The following is a 12,281-nucleotide window of genomic DNA, read 5'->3' as shown; positions in this document are numbered from 1 at the left end:
TACGCATGACCTAGCTAAAACGGGCAAATAGAGTTCATGCATGATACATGATGATGTGGTTCAGCCCCGGCGATACACATGTGCAAGAAATGCATTTGCACATGGACCATTAAATTAAGGCCAAATTTTTGTGATCTTTACATTATATATATATATATATATATATATATTTAATTATGCTGAATTTGTACCTAAAAATCCTCCAAATTTATTTATTTTAAGTTTAATTTTGAGGTTCAAACTTAATAAACAAATAAATAAGCCCAATAAAATACAAAACTTAATTTATTTTACTTTTTTTTCTATTTGTTTGACATATTTTACTTTCTTTTATCCAATAATTTGATAAAAATAAGACTTTTTTTTTGTAGTTGCACCGGGTCATTCCCTTGAATGAACCGGCCAGTACGTAGAAGATATGGAAGGATTAGAATGAGGATGTGAAGATGATGTGTGTGTCGTGAGTCATAGTCTTTGTCCTTATCCTATGAATCATATCCTCTTTCTCGTGCATTCACTTCTGATTGGGCCACAAAAACCAATGGAAGAAGAATATAAAAATCATTTCAGCAATGATAGAAAGAAACCTAGCTACTTGCGATTACTCGTGGATACAGTAAGAAGACAAATAGACAAAACTATATGGCAGGTTCACGCATATGATTTTCTAGCTATTTCCATCATTCTGATCTCGTTGGCATACACCTGTACATTTAATTAAATTTGGAATTATTGCGCTAAAATATTCGTAATAAAAGGCATCACATGACACATGGGGGTCCTAGGTGGCGTCTATGTTTGTTTCATGAAAAATGTTTTATTCAGTTGATTCGTATTCATTTGTTACTGTTACAATTAGAGTGGATTATCATACAGAGAAATCATAACAATAGTTATTAGTCAACTTTGAATATGTCTTACCTAAAAGTTTCTCCTATAATACCGTTTTCTTTTTCCTCTTTTTGGTTCAAGATTTATTTGAAACAGTAATTAAATCTTTCCTTCCATATTCTGTTCAATGGATGAAAAAAAAAACCAATGAGAGAATATAATTCAAAAATATATTTTATGTAATATATATATATATATATATATATATATTAGGTAATATATGAGCATTGATGTATAGTAAATTACGTAAATTAATTTAATTTTATTTAGTACTCATCAAAAAAAATCTAAATCTAAATATCATTAAAAATTTATATATTTTCAAAAAATCATACAATTTCATAATATATAACTAATTTAAATATAATCGCACATACATATCTCTTGATTTTTTTTAATTATTGTTCAACTTTGATGATAATTTTCATTAATATTTTTGAGGAGTTGAGGTAAAAAAATAATGGTAAAAATGAAGACTAACTACGATATTCAAATATTTAATCTAAGTTGTTCATATAAAGTTATAAACTAACACATAACCTAAAGTATTTAATGATAAAAACGAAATTATTCTCTATAAAAACATGTGAAGTGCAAGCTAAACTTTAAAGTATGATTCCCAAAGATTAATTTTATTTTTAGTCTTTTTATATTTCCTTTATTTTAATTTATATTGCTAAATTTTTTAATAATTGTTTCATCCATGTAGTAAACTAGATAGAAAATAGAATATCATATTGTTTTTATATAGAGAAATCCTTTGAAAGTACATATTTGAATTAAATAAATAAATAGGAATGATTTTTCATGTAATTATATGTTTAAATAGAAACTAAATATAATGATAAATATTCTAAAAAAAATGTATTACAATTTTGTTGGTGGTCGAAAAAGTAAAAAAAAAATTAATTTGCTATTTAATAATGGAACATTTCCAAACTACTTTTCAAAAATATTTTTTCATGTTGACCATTTTCAAAACTATCCCTCTTTATGTACAAAATGACCAAATTACCCTTTTTTGGACTGACAACAAGAATGTACAGTCACCAAAAATCGAAAAAAATTCGCCAAAACCAAAAAAATTCCCGTCAAAAATCATAAAATTTTCTCGCCAAAACTACGAAATTGGATTTTCCCGCAAAATTTTTTGAAATTTCCCTGCCAAATTGTTTAAATTGTTGAAATTTTCCCGCCAATATTTTTAAATTGTTTAAAACCTTGTAAAAGAATTGTAAATTTTTTTGGCAGTAAAATTTTTGTCGAATTTTTTTTTCAGAAACTTTTTATCAAATTTGTTTGCGGGAAAATATGTTGGGAAATTTTTGGCGGTTTTGTTTTTCTTTTTGTTGAGTAACATATTTTTTAAGTAAGGGTAAAATTGTCACTAAAAATTAAAGGAAAGCAAAAATGAAAATGTAAAAGGGTATTTTTGAAAAGAGTATATCAAAAAGGTTATTTCTAACAAATTCTCTTTAATAACTATATTACAAACATTTATTTCCTTAGAACATTACATATTTGTAATAATCAAATAAATATACATGAATATGTAAGAAATAATCTAACATCTAAAGTAAAGAATAGAGATGATTACTTTAATTAAAAATTACATAGAAGAGTGTGTTTTAAAAGTACGAGAGTTAATTCTAATTTATTTTGTGTTGAATAAAATTGAGTGGAGAAATATAGTTAATGCAAATTTATTTTTAATTTAGTTTTAATATTAAAGTGTGAATTAAATGTATATGATTAAATGTGTTTTACTTGTGGTTTAATTGATTTTTTAAAATTTCATTATAGCTTCATATTAAAGTATGAGTTAAATTAAATCTATAAGATTAGAAGTGTTTATGTGTGGTTTAATTGGGAATCATTTTATTAGTTTTATAGTGTGAATTATATTTATCTGACTAAATGTGTTTTATTGGTAGTTTAAGTAGAATTTGTTGGTGAATAATTTTTTTAATAGGTGTCAGCTCTACAATAACCATATGTCAAACTATGGAAAAAAAATTTAGGAGGTAGTCTACTTTATTTATTATATATATATGTTTACACAATCTCATTACGCATCTATAACAGCTAGGTTCCCTAATCCTTCCTATCACATTATTCACACACGCTTGACACATGTTGATTATTTTGTATTCACATAAACAATATGTATATAATAAGACAGCCGAAACGTACTTTGAGAGAGATTAAGTTTTCAGTGATTTTTGACCTTCTTAAAGGGATAGAGAGAGAGAGAGAGAGAGAGAGAGAGAGAGAGAGAGAGAGAGAGAACGATGGAGATATCGAAATACAAGGCTGTGTTGGCGTTAGTGTTTTTGCAGTTCACGTCGGCGGGAGTTGCACTCTTCACGAAAGCTGCTTTCACGGAAGGACTCACTCCCACCGTCTTCGTTGTTTACCGTCAAGCCATCGCCACTGTCTTCATCTGCCCCATCTCTTTCTTTTCCGCTTGGTAAATTCAGTTTTTGATCCATTTTTTTTGAAATATATTACATCACCACATGAATATATAATAATATTGATGAAAACCATTTCCATGTGAATGGTAAATAGGAAAAAAGAAAACAAACCTTGTCTCGGAGTAAGAGGCTATTGGTGGGTGGCTCTCACGGCTGTTATTGGTGTGACTGTGAACCAGAACGCTTATTTCAAAGGGCTTGACTTGTCTTCTTCATCATTGGCTTGTACCATGACCAATCTTATTCCTGCCGTCACCTTCATTATATCCGTCATTGTTGGGTATGTATATTATCAAGATTTATATGGCACTATTCAAGATTCTATATTGATGGGTTGAGTAATTAATTATCGATATTGGATGTTTGTTTCAAGATACGAGAGTATTAAGAGGAGTAGTATGAAAAGTGTTGCAAAAGTGATAGGAACAGGTGTGTGTGTGGGAGGAGCCATGACAATGACTTTTCTCAGAGGTCCCAAATTGCTCAACGCTCTGCTCAACCAAGACAGCACCACTTGGTTACTCGGCTGCATATTTCTTGTCATTAGTACATTCGCTTGGTCCCTATGGTTGATCTTTCAGATCCCTATTGCCTCTCACTGTCCTGATCACTTGTACACTTGCTCCTGGATATGTTTCATTGCTACCGTATCCTCTTTCCTAGTGGCTCTCGCCTTAGGAAACACTCATTTATCACCATGGAAGCTTGATTCCTCTTTGAAGCTCTCCTGTTGCATATACTCTGGCATCCAATTGGCGATAACTTTCTTTCTACAAGCTTGGGTCGTGTCACAGAAAGGACCTCTGTTCTCTGCCCTATTCAACCCTCTTTCAGCAATCATCACCACTTTCTTCGGGGCTTTGTATTTACAAGAACAGACTTACCTCGGGAGGTACGCCATCTTCTTACTGTCCTCTTTTCGTTCTGAAGCACAGTTCACATTATGTTAATCTGTTTTGCTCTTATCTTCAGCTTGCTAGGCGCTTTGGCTATCATCCTTGGTCTCTACGTTGTTCTCTGGGGAAAATCCGAAGACTATGAAGAAGAATACATAGACCTAAAATTGGAAGATGGACACACCACTTCCTCCCAAGCTGACATTGCTTCCATTGTGATTGGTGATAAGATCTTCCGTAGTTCAGAGCTCTTAGAACCTCTTCTCATGTAAGTTCTATCGAAGTCAGTGTAAGTAAGCTTTTTGATCTATAAAAAAAAAAAAAAAAAAAAAAAAAAACACTTTTTGAGGCAAAAAAGCAAAGTGAATCTCAAAAAAAAGAAAGAAGAAGAAAAAAGCTAGATTCACATTATAATCCACTTTCAGGTATCGAGCTTGCCACGCTGGCTCAGAGGTGTCTTGCTCGAACCCACTTTTCATATATAGCCTCTTCGCTGCTTCATTGTCCACGGTTAAATGCACGAACATATCCGTTATGCCTGAACCATTCCACAACTTTTTTTGTAAAGAAAAAACTCCAATTTGGACAAGTCTAATTAACGAGTTTGATTAAAACGTTCTTAATTACCCCATTCTCTACCAACTTCCTTAGACTTTTCAATGAGTTTGTAACCAATAAGTTCAGCATTGTTTTTCAACATCAAACACCTCTGGTTTTGTTCCAGCAATTTCATCAGGAAGCCAACGGCATTGGTTAAGATCAAGACTCCCTACCACAACTCTTATCTTTTATTATGCCATCAGAGAACTGAGAAATTTTATCGACAGACGAAACAGAATCCATTTTATGCAAGCAACCTTCTTAATACTCACTCCCACGAGAAAGTATATTATATTAGACTAAGTCTACCGAGATGCACAATTAACACACAAGAGATGAGCAATTGAATAGACAGACCTTACATGCAGTGCAGAGCACAAATACCTAGAATTGTGTTGTGTACTAAACTACTAACTAATTCACCGATTAAGATATATCAAAGAGTGAGATAGAAAGAAGAAACTGACTTGGAAGACAAGCTGCAGCCCAAAGCTCATCTTCTGACACCGTTTTGGATACGACGAACGTCGACTTATCGATCGCCGGAACACAAATGTGTGAAGCGGCGGGAGGAAGGACGAGAGTGAGGTTCTTTTTTTTGGGCCCAATCTAAGCCCATTTAGTTTTTCTTAAAAAAATTATATTTGTTTACGTTTCTTTCAATTTTTATCCGAAAGATACGGTAGCCACATAAAAAACCAAATAAATATCATGAAACAAAAAGGATACATAGACAAACTTTTTATTTCCATAAATAGAAAATTTATATGCGTCATCATCTTTCCTTTTCTAGAAAACATAAATTTATAGTTCTTATCGTATTTGATTAAATTAATGATTGTCGTATCGAAATGTATAGGTTATTATCGCATTTGATTGATTGAATACCTCATCAATGTATATCAAATGAAGTTTTGAACTTTTGAATATTGAAAAAGAATTTGGAGTTGTATTCGTTACGTAATAAAAACTAATTAAAAAAATAAGAAAATGTGGATTCAAGTTGTATAATGTAGATGACCTAGCTAAAACGGGCAAGTAGAGCTAGTTCATGCATGAATCATGATGATGTGGTAGTGAAAGATATTTAGATTGTTGTCATATGTAATAAAGTAATAGTTATGGAAGGATTAGAATGAGGATGTGTGTCGCGAGTCATAGTCTTTGTCCTTATCCTATGATTCATATCTCTTCTCATACATACACTTCTGATTGGGCCACACAAAAACCAATGGAAGAAGAATAAAAATCATTTCAGCAATGATATATAGAAAGAAACCTAGCTACTTAGACAAAACTATGGCACGTTCACAGTTCACTCATATGATTTTCTATTTCTTTTCACATTTCTGGTCTCTTTGACATATAATAATACACCTGTACTTAATTAAATCTGGAATTAATTCGTAATAAAAGGCATCACATGGGGGGTCCTCGGTGGCGACTCTTTTTGTTTGCATTAGTTTCATGAAAAAATGATTTATTTAGTTGATTCGTATTCAATTGTGATTGTTACAATTAGAGTGGATTATCATATAGTACATAGAGAAACAATAAGTATTGGTCAATCTGAATTTCTATGTCTCTTCGATATATATAGCGTTTTCTTTTTCCTCTTTTTTGTCACAGATTTATTTGAAACAGTAATTAAATCTTTCCTTCCATATTCTGTTCAATGGATGAAAAAAAAACCAATGAGAGAATATAATACAAATATATATTTTCTGTAATATTTAACCATACATTACAGACCAACCTTTTGGGCCTTTTGGCTATGCCCGAACGTGGTGGCATCTCAGCCTTCAAAACTAAGGTCGTCATTTATAACCAAAGACAATTTGTTAAATCTCTGCTGGAGAGACAATTATGCGGAACCTCAAAAACGTAATCACTCATTATATTTTCTTTTGTTGTTGTTGTTGTTGTTGTTGTTGTTGTTGTTGTTGTTGTTGTTGTTTCTTTCAAACGTGAATACCTGAATCCAATTCTCGCTGGTGTATGATCCTTATATGGAAGAATTGACTACAAAATAAAAAAGCTATCTCTTAATCAATCATCCCACCATATTTATAAAGGTATTCAATCTTTTTTTTTTTTTTCAATTTCACATCCTATAGAAGCTTACATATTCTTGATATTTAATAAGTGTCTTATATAGGTGAATGTTACAATCTCATCACGCATCTACCAGCTAGGTTCCTAATCCTTCCTATCACATTATTCACACACACACTCGACATATGTGGATTATTTTGTATTCACATAAACGATATATATAATACAGCAGAGAGATAGAGAGCAATGGAGATATCGAAATGCAAGGCTGTGTTGGCGTTAGTGTTTTTGCAGTTTACGTCGGCGGGAGTTGCACTCTTCACGAAAGCTGCTTTCACGGAAGGAGTCACTCCCACCGTCTTCGTTGCTTACCGTCAAGCCATTGCCACTGCCTTCATCTGCCCCATCTCTTTTATTTCCGCTTGGTAAGTTCAGTTTTTGATCCATCCATATATATGGAAACATATTACATCACCACATGAATATAAATATTGATGATGGAAACCATTTCCATGTGAATGTTAAATAGGAAAAAGAAAACAAACCTTGTCTCGGAGCAAGAGGCTGTTGGTGGGTGGCTCTCACGGCTGTTATTGGTGTGACTGTGAACCAGAACGCTTATTTTAAAGGACTTGACTTGTCTTCTTCATCCATGGCTTGTGCCATGACCAATCTTATTCCTGCCGTCACCTTCATTATATCCGTCATTGTTGGGTATGTATGTTATCAACATTCATATGGCATTATTCAAGATTCTATATTGATGGGTTGACTAATTATCGATATTGGATGTTTGTTTCAAGATACGAGAGTATTAAGAGTAGTATGAAAAGTGTTGCAAAAGTAATAGGAACAGGTGTGTGTGTGGGAGGAGCCATGACAATGACTTTTCTAAGAGGTCCAAAATTGCTCAACGCCCTGCTCAACCAAGACAGCACCACTTGGTTACTCGGCTGCATATTGCTTGTCATTAATATGTTGGCATGGTCCCTTTGGTTGGTCTTTCAGATCCCTATTGCCTCTCACTGTCCTGATCACTTGTACACTTGCTCCTGCATATGTCTCCTGGCTACCATATCCTCTTTCCTAGTGGCTCTCGCCTTAGGCAACACTCATTTATCACCATGGAAGCTTCATTCCTTTTTGAAGCTCTCCTGTTGTATATACTCTGGCATCCAATTGGCGACAATGTTCTTTCTACAAGCTTGGGTCGTGACACAGGAAGGACCTCTTTTCTCTGCCCTCTTCAACCCTCTTGCAGCAATCATCACCAAAATCTTCGGCTCTTTGTATTTACAAGAACAGACTTACCTCGAGAGGTATGCCATTTTCTTAGTGTCTTGTTTTCGTTCTGAAGCTCAATTCACATTTTCTTAATCTGTTTTGCTCTTATCTTCAGCTTGCTAGGCGCTTTGGCTATCTTCATTGGTCTCTACATTGTTCTCTGGGGAAAATCCGAAGACTATGAAGAAGAATCCATAGGCCTAAAATTGGAAGATGGACACACCACTTCCTCCCAAGCTGACATTGCTTCCATTGTGATTGGTGATAAGGCCTTCCGTAGTTCAGAGCTCTTAGAACCTCTTCTCATGTGAGTTGTATACGAAGTCAGCGTAAAGAGATTGCTTTAACAATGGGCAATTTAGAATATGGCAGTGATAAAAAAAGAAAAGAAATGGAACTTCGTTTACAAATCTCACTTGTCCCAACAGATGTAGAAGCTACTCCATGCACAAAACATTAGGAAAATAGAAGCACAAAGCAAGGTGATTTTGTAATTCATTTAGTCATATGTTGCAAATTCAAGAGAAGAAATTACATTGAAAAGCAAGTGCAATCTTACACACACACACACACACACACAAAACAAGCCATGAACGAGCTGTCTTAAGGCTGCAGTAACTTACTTGACGGTGAGATGAATAGCACTTAAGATATCTTTCATTGTTCTCAATCTCGGTTTGGAGCTCTACTATTTCAACGCATAAAGATCTAATTACCAGCTACGTTTCCTGTTGTTCCTGAACGCACAACAACCAACGGAGTAAACAATAATGAGGAATATGAGAAAAACAATGTTGATCTGAGCCACTTTTTTCCACGAGGTCTTGATGTTGTCGAGCAAACCAGCCTTGCAGGCTTGACAGTCATAGCATAGAGTTCCCGGTTTGTTGTCCCAGACGTTACAGTCCTCGTTTGTGTATGGAGCTGGGGTCTTTGTCCAAGTAGTCGGATTCACATACGTAAAGTTACAGTCGTTCGACGGCTTACAGCAACCAGACTACACAAGTAAAAAGCCAGAATTTATCATTAGGTACAAAAAATCCAACACAAGAACATAGCTTTCAATCATGTCACATAACAAGATGCAACCAATTGTAACCAAAATGTTCCTATGTTAGATAGATGAAAAGGAAATCTCTAAAAGACTAAATCTTTTTAGCTTTTTGATCTCACAAAGCAAAAACACTTTTTGAGGAGAAAAAGCAAAAGTGAATCTCAAAATAGAAAAACACTTTACAATCCAGATCTCTAATTCTGAATTGTAGATAAAACGAAATCAGAATCTGGAATTAAGAATCTGTGACCTGAAGAGCATTGAGATGAGACTTGTAGAAGTCTTCAACGTTAATGGTAGAATAACGAGTACGGTAAGTGGCGCAAACGTCTGAATACATCAAACAGCTCCTGATCCGTTCCCAATTCTTAGCATTATTAACACGTTTCTGCAGCCAATTCGAGTAATCTCCGACGCGATACTCTCTATAACCACGATCGGATATAACCTCGCCGGCTCCGCGGTTAGTGACGGCGAACGCGAAGATCGTGAAACAGAACCCTAGGAGAATCAGGAGGAACATAGCGAAAAGGTAAAGCCAGAGGAGGCAAGAGACACGGCAACAAGCGCCGACGAGACCGGCGATGGAGACGAACATGAGGAAGACTCCGAGGACGACGATTGGTTTGTCGAGGAAACGTTCGCACTCTGTTGCTGCATTTTTGCCTAGCCAGATCCCGGCTGAGAGGATTGGGATTGAGAGGAGGAAGGTGAAGAAATTGAGAATTCCGAGGAGGTTGTTGCTACACTGAACCATGATGATGGCTTTTTTTTTTTTTTTTTTTTTTTTTTTTTAATTTGCTTTTTAGCTTCTTTTACAAATTAAAAAGGGTACTTTTAATCGCTCAATTCAGATCTTATGAAGAAGAAAATGGGAGTTTTTATCCGTTACGAAATCTGTTAAGTGAATCAAACGATTCACAGTGTTACGACAGCTAGACAAGTTAAAAAGTTAATAGTAAAACCTCTAGAGACTATAAAAATTTATTAATTTCAAAAATAAGATTGAATTAATATAACTAATGCAAATAATAATTATCATATTTTTAAAAAAATACTTAAAGTTTTTTATATAAGAAAAATATTAGAAATAAACTCTAACAAAAATTAGTATGTATATATATATATATATATTTTTTGATAATTTTATATAATTATTAATTCATATTATTGATAAAATCTTATCTTTATAAAAGATTTTTAAAAGAATTATTATCTTATTATTTTTTCGAATTTGAACAGTTCTACTTTTTTTTTTTTGTTATTTATTGTTTAAACCCTCTAAATTGTTGGATAAAGCAAAAAAATTGTCTCGAGAGTTAAAAATGGTGACATTATGAATCACAAAGAATGTCTTGCAATTTATTTGATCATCGTCATCCAAACGAAAACGCTTAACAAAAGAAAAGATTACATGATCATTCATCCATCCACACGACCTTTTTTTGGTCACACAAACTTAATAAAAATGATGAAAAGAGAGGTTATTTTGCAGGAATCAGAGAGGGCCAGGGAAAGTTCCGGTCTCCCTCTGCTCATTCCATTTGTCAACCTGCGAGGATATAATATAATGACATTGTCAAGAATGTGTGTAGAGAAAAGATGACAGGTCATAGCATACGAAGTGGAAGGAAGAAAATTAAAAGTACAAACCCATTCTCCAGGGCAGAGAGCGCGGTAATACTTGGCGAACCTCTCGCATTCGTTGGAGTCCTCACCCTTTGCAGTTGTGCACCTATAGATAAATAAAATTTTGTTGTTGAGATTGGAATTGTGTTGAAGAGAGTCACTACGATTGCAAAACTCAAATGTAGCATTAAGACAAGAGTACCTGTGAAACTCAATGTAACGGGTGAAGCAGTGCCTTGTTTGGTTCGTTGTGGGGAACCGGAAATCAGCAGGAGCAGTTTTCAATTCAATCTAATGCAATAGAAGAAAACACACAAAAACAGCTCAGACACCAAAGATCACAAAAGAAACCAACTATTACAAAAATGTCTTTTAGAATTCAAAGATTCATAATACTTTTCTTCTCTCTTTCAAATCCTAATCTACTCTCTTACGATATTGAAGCAAAGCAACAAAATCTAGCCTGGTTTGACAAAAAAGTTATATTACACAAGAAGTCCATTGCAATCAAAAAAAAATCTAGCTTCTAGCTTCTAGCTTCATCTTCTTTTCCCTTTCAATTATTAATCTAACTCTACCATAGTGTAAAAACAAACCACACAAGCAACAAAACCATGCGTTTGAAGGAAACGATTTAGCAAAAGATCTTCATCCATTTTTATACAATTCCAATGCAATCAGATGTATTTCTTCTCTATCCAATGAGTCAATTTAGGGGGGGGAAAAAATACCTCAGGGTTGTTCTCTACCAGATCATACACATAGAAGAAGAAATGGGAGTGTATAGAGTGAAATAAAATCGAATTTTGCATCAAATCGAATCCGTACACAAACGAATCTAATGGATATTAAAATTAATGTAAGCACAAGAAGTGATCAATCAGATCTCAAATGAAGGTCGAAATTTTCAAAACAAAAAATTCCCGATTCTTCAATTACAAGCAGAGCTAAATCGTATTTTATATAACATAAATAAGAAAATCTGAAAATTTCACCTCGTCCTCCATGGCTTGCTTCGAAAAGAATAAGGTTTGGGTTGGAGAAGAAAGAGCAGACGCAGCGCAGCAGTCGAAGATGGAAAATTTGCAAATTGCCAAACATTTTTTCCGGTGACGACGACTAGAAAAAGCCAATGAGGCCGCTTTCCTTGTTGGGCCTCAAAAAAAAATCACTAATTAATTCAGACCGGTTCGATGGCTAAAATCGGTTTAAGTGGAAGTCATGATTCGGTTTAGTCTGGTCACGTTGTTGCTGTTGAATCTTTCACTTCAGACTTGAGAGAATCAAAAGCTCGAGAAGGTGAGTAGTGAGGGAGGTGCATCGCTGCGACTCTTCTTCTTCTTCTTCGTTGGATCCGTCATTCTCCGATCACCTTAGACGTTTCTGATCACCTCT

The 12,281-nt window shown here is 34.2% G+C and overlaps 4 protein-coding genes and 1 long non-coding RNA gene across 8 annotated transcripts; 2 read left to right on the top strand and 3 right to left on the bottom strand.

The window, feature by feature from the left end:
* The first annotated feature begins 2,942 nt into the window (after window positions 1–2,942).
* On the top strand, window positions 2,943–5,021 carry LOC104722106 (WAT1-related protein At4g28040). Of its 2 annotated transcripts, XM_087472210.1 has the most exons (5): window positions 2,943–3,361; window positions 3,463–3,648; window positions 3,742–4,260; window positions 4,341–4,532; window positions 4,690–5,021. In XM_087472210.1, the coding sequence occupies exons 1-5, from the start codon at window positions 3,183–3,185 to the stop codon at window positions 4,874–4,876; spliced, it is 1,263 nt and encodes a 420-aa protein (XP_087328336.1). In that variant the 5' UTR covers window positions 2,943–3,182; the 3' UTR covers window positions 4,877–5,021. The 2 variants fall into 2 exon arrangements, with proteins under 2 accessions (XP_087328336.1, XP_087328337.1); XM_087472211.1 differs by having other exon boundaries at window positions 4,341–4,765.
* Window positions 3,667–5,481, bottom strand: LOC147933689 (uncharacterized). Its single transcript, XR_015571278.1, has 3 exons — window positions 5,332–5,481; window positions 4,672–4,802; window positions 3,667–4,571 (listed from the first exon to the last, which is right to left on the bottom strand). It is a non-coding gene; the product is annotated as an uncharacterized LOC147933689 (long non-coding RNA).
* Window positions 5,482–6,094: 613 nt separating this feature from the next.
* LOC104722102 (WAT1-related protein At4g28040-like) lies at window positions 6,095–8,976 on the top strand. 3 transcript variants are annotated; one of them, XM_087472208.1, is made up of 6 exons: window positions 6,095–6,939; window positions 7,023–7,054; window positions 7,149–7,344; window positions 7,449–7,633; window positions 7,723–8,238; window positions 8,319–8,976. In XM_087472208.1, exons 3-6 carry the CDS (start codon window positions 7,180–7,182, stop codon window positions 8,512–8,514), a joined length of 1,062 nt encoding a protein of 353 aa, XP_087328334.1. In that variant the 5' UTR covers window positions 6,095–6,939; window positions 7,023–7,054; window positions 7,149–7,179; the 3' UTR covers window positions 8,515–8,976. The 3 variants fall into 3 exon arrangements, with proteins under 3 accessions (XP_087328334.1, XP_087328335.1, XP_019088533.2); XM_087472209.1 differs by having other exon boundaries at window positions 6,523–6,939; window positions 7,152–7,344; XM_019232988.2 differs by having other exon boundaries at window positions 6,523–6,939; window positions 7,023–7,344.
* Window positions 8,669–10,182, bottom strand: LOC104722103 (tetraspanin-7). Its single transcript, XM_010440208.3, has 2 exons — window positions 9,508–10,182; window positions 8,669–9,200 (listed from the first exon to the last, which is right to left on the bottom strand). Exons 1-2 carry the CDS (start codon window positions 10,012–10,014, stop codon window positions 8,916–8,918), a joined length of 792 nt encoding a protein of 263 aa, XP_010438510.1. The 5' UTR covers window positions 10,015–10,182; the 3' UTR covers window positions 8,669–8,915.
* A 382-nt stretch (window positions 10,183–10,564) lies between these two features.
* LOC104722101 (cytochrome c oxidase subunit 6b-3) lies at window positions 10,565–12,000 on the bottom strand. Its single transcript, XM_010440207.2, has 4 exons — window positions 11,882–12,000; window positions 11,089–11,177; window positions 10,911–10,992; window positions 10,565–10,809 (listed from the first exon to the last, which is right to left on the bottom strand). The coding sequence occupies exons 1-4, from the start codon at window positions 11,891–11,893 to the stop codon at window positions 10,756–10,758; spliced, it is 237 nt and encodes a 78-aa protein (XP_010438509.1). The 5' UTR covers window positions 11,894–12,000; the 3' UTR covers window positions 10,565–10,755.
* Window positions 12,001–12,281: the final 281 nt, after the last annotated feature.

Source organism: Camelina sativa, chromosome 11 (genome assembly GCF_030686135.1).
Source record: "Camelina sativa cultivar CO46 ecotype springtype chromosome 11, ASM3068613v1".
Taxonomy (NCBI): domain Eukaryota; kingdom Viridiplantae; phylum Streptophyta; class Magnoliopsida; order Brassicales; family Brassicaceae; genus Camelina; species Camelina sativa.
The sequence above is the reverse complement of the archived record's forward strand: the minus strand, read 5'-3'. Positions and strand labels throughout refer to the sequence as shown.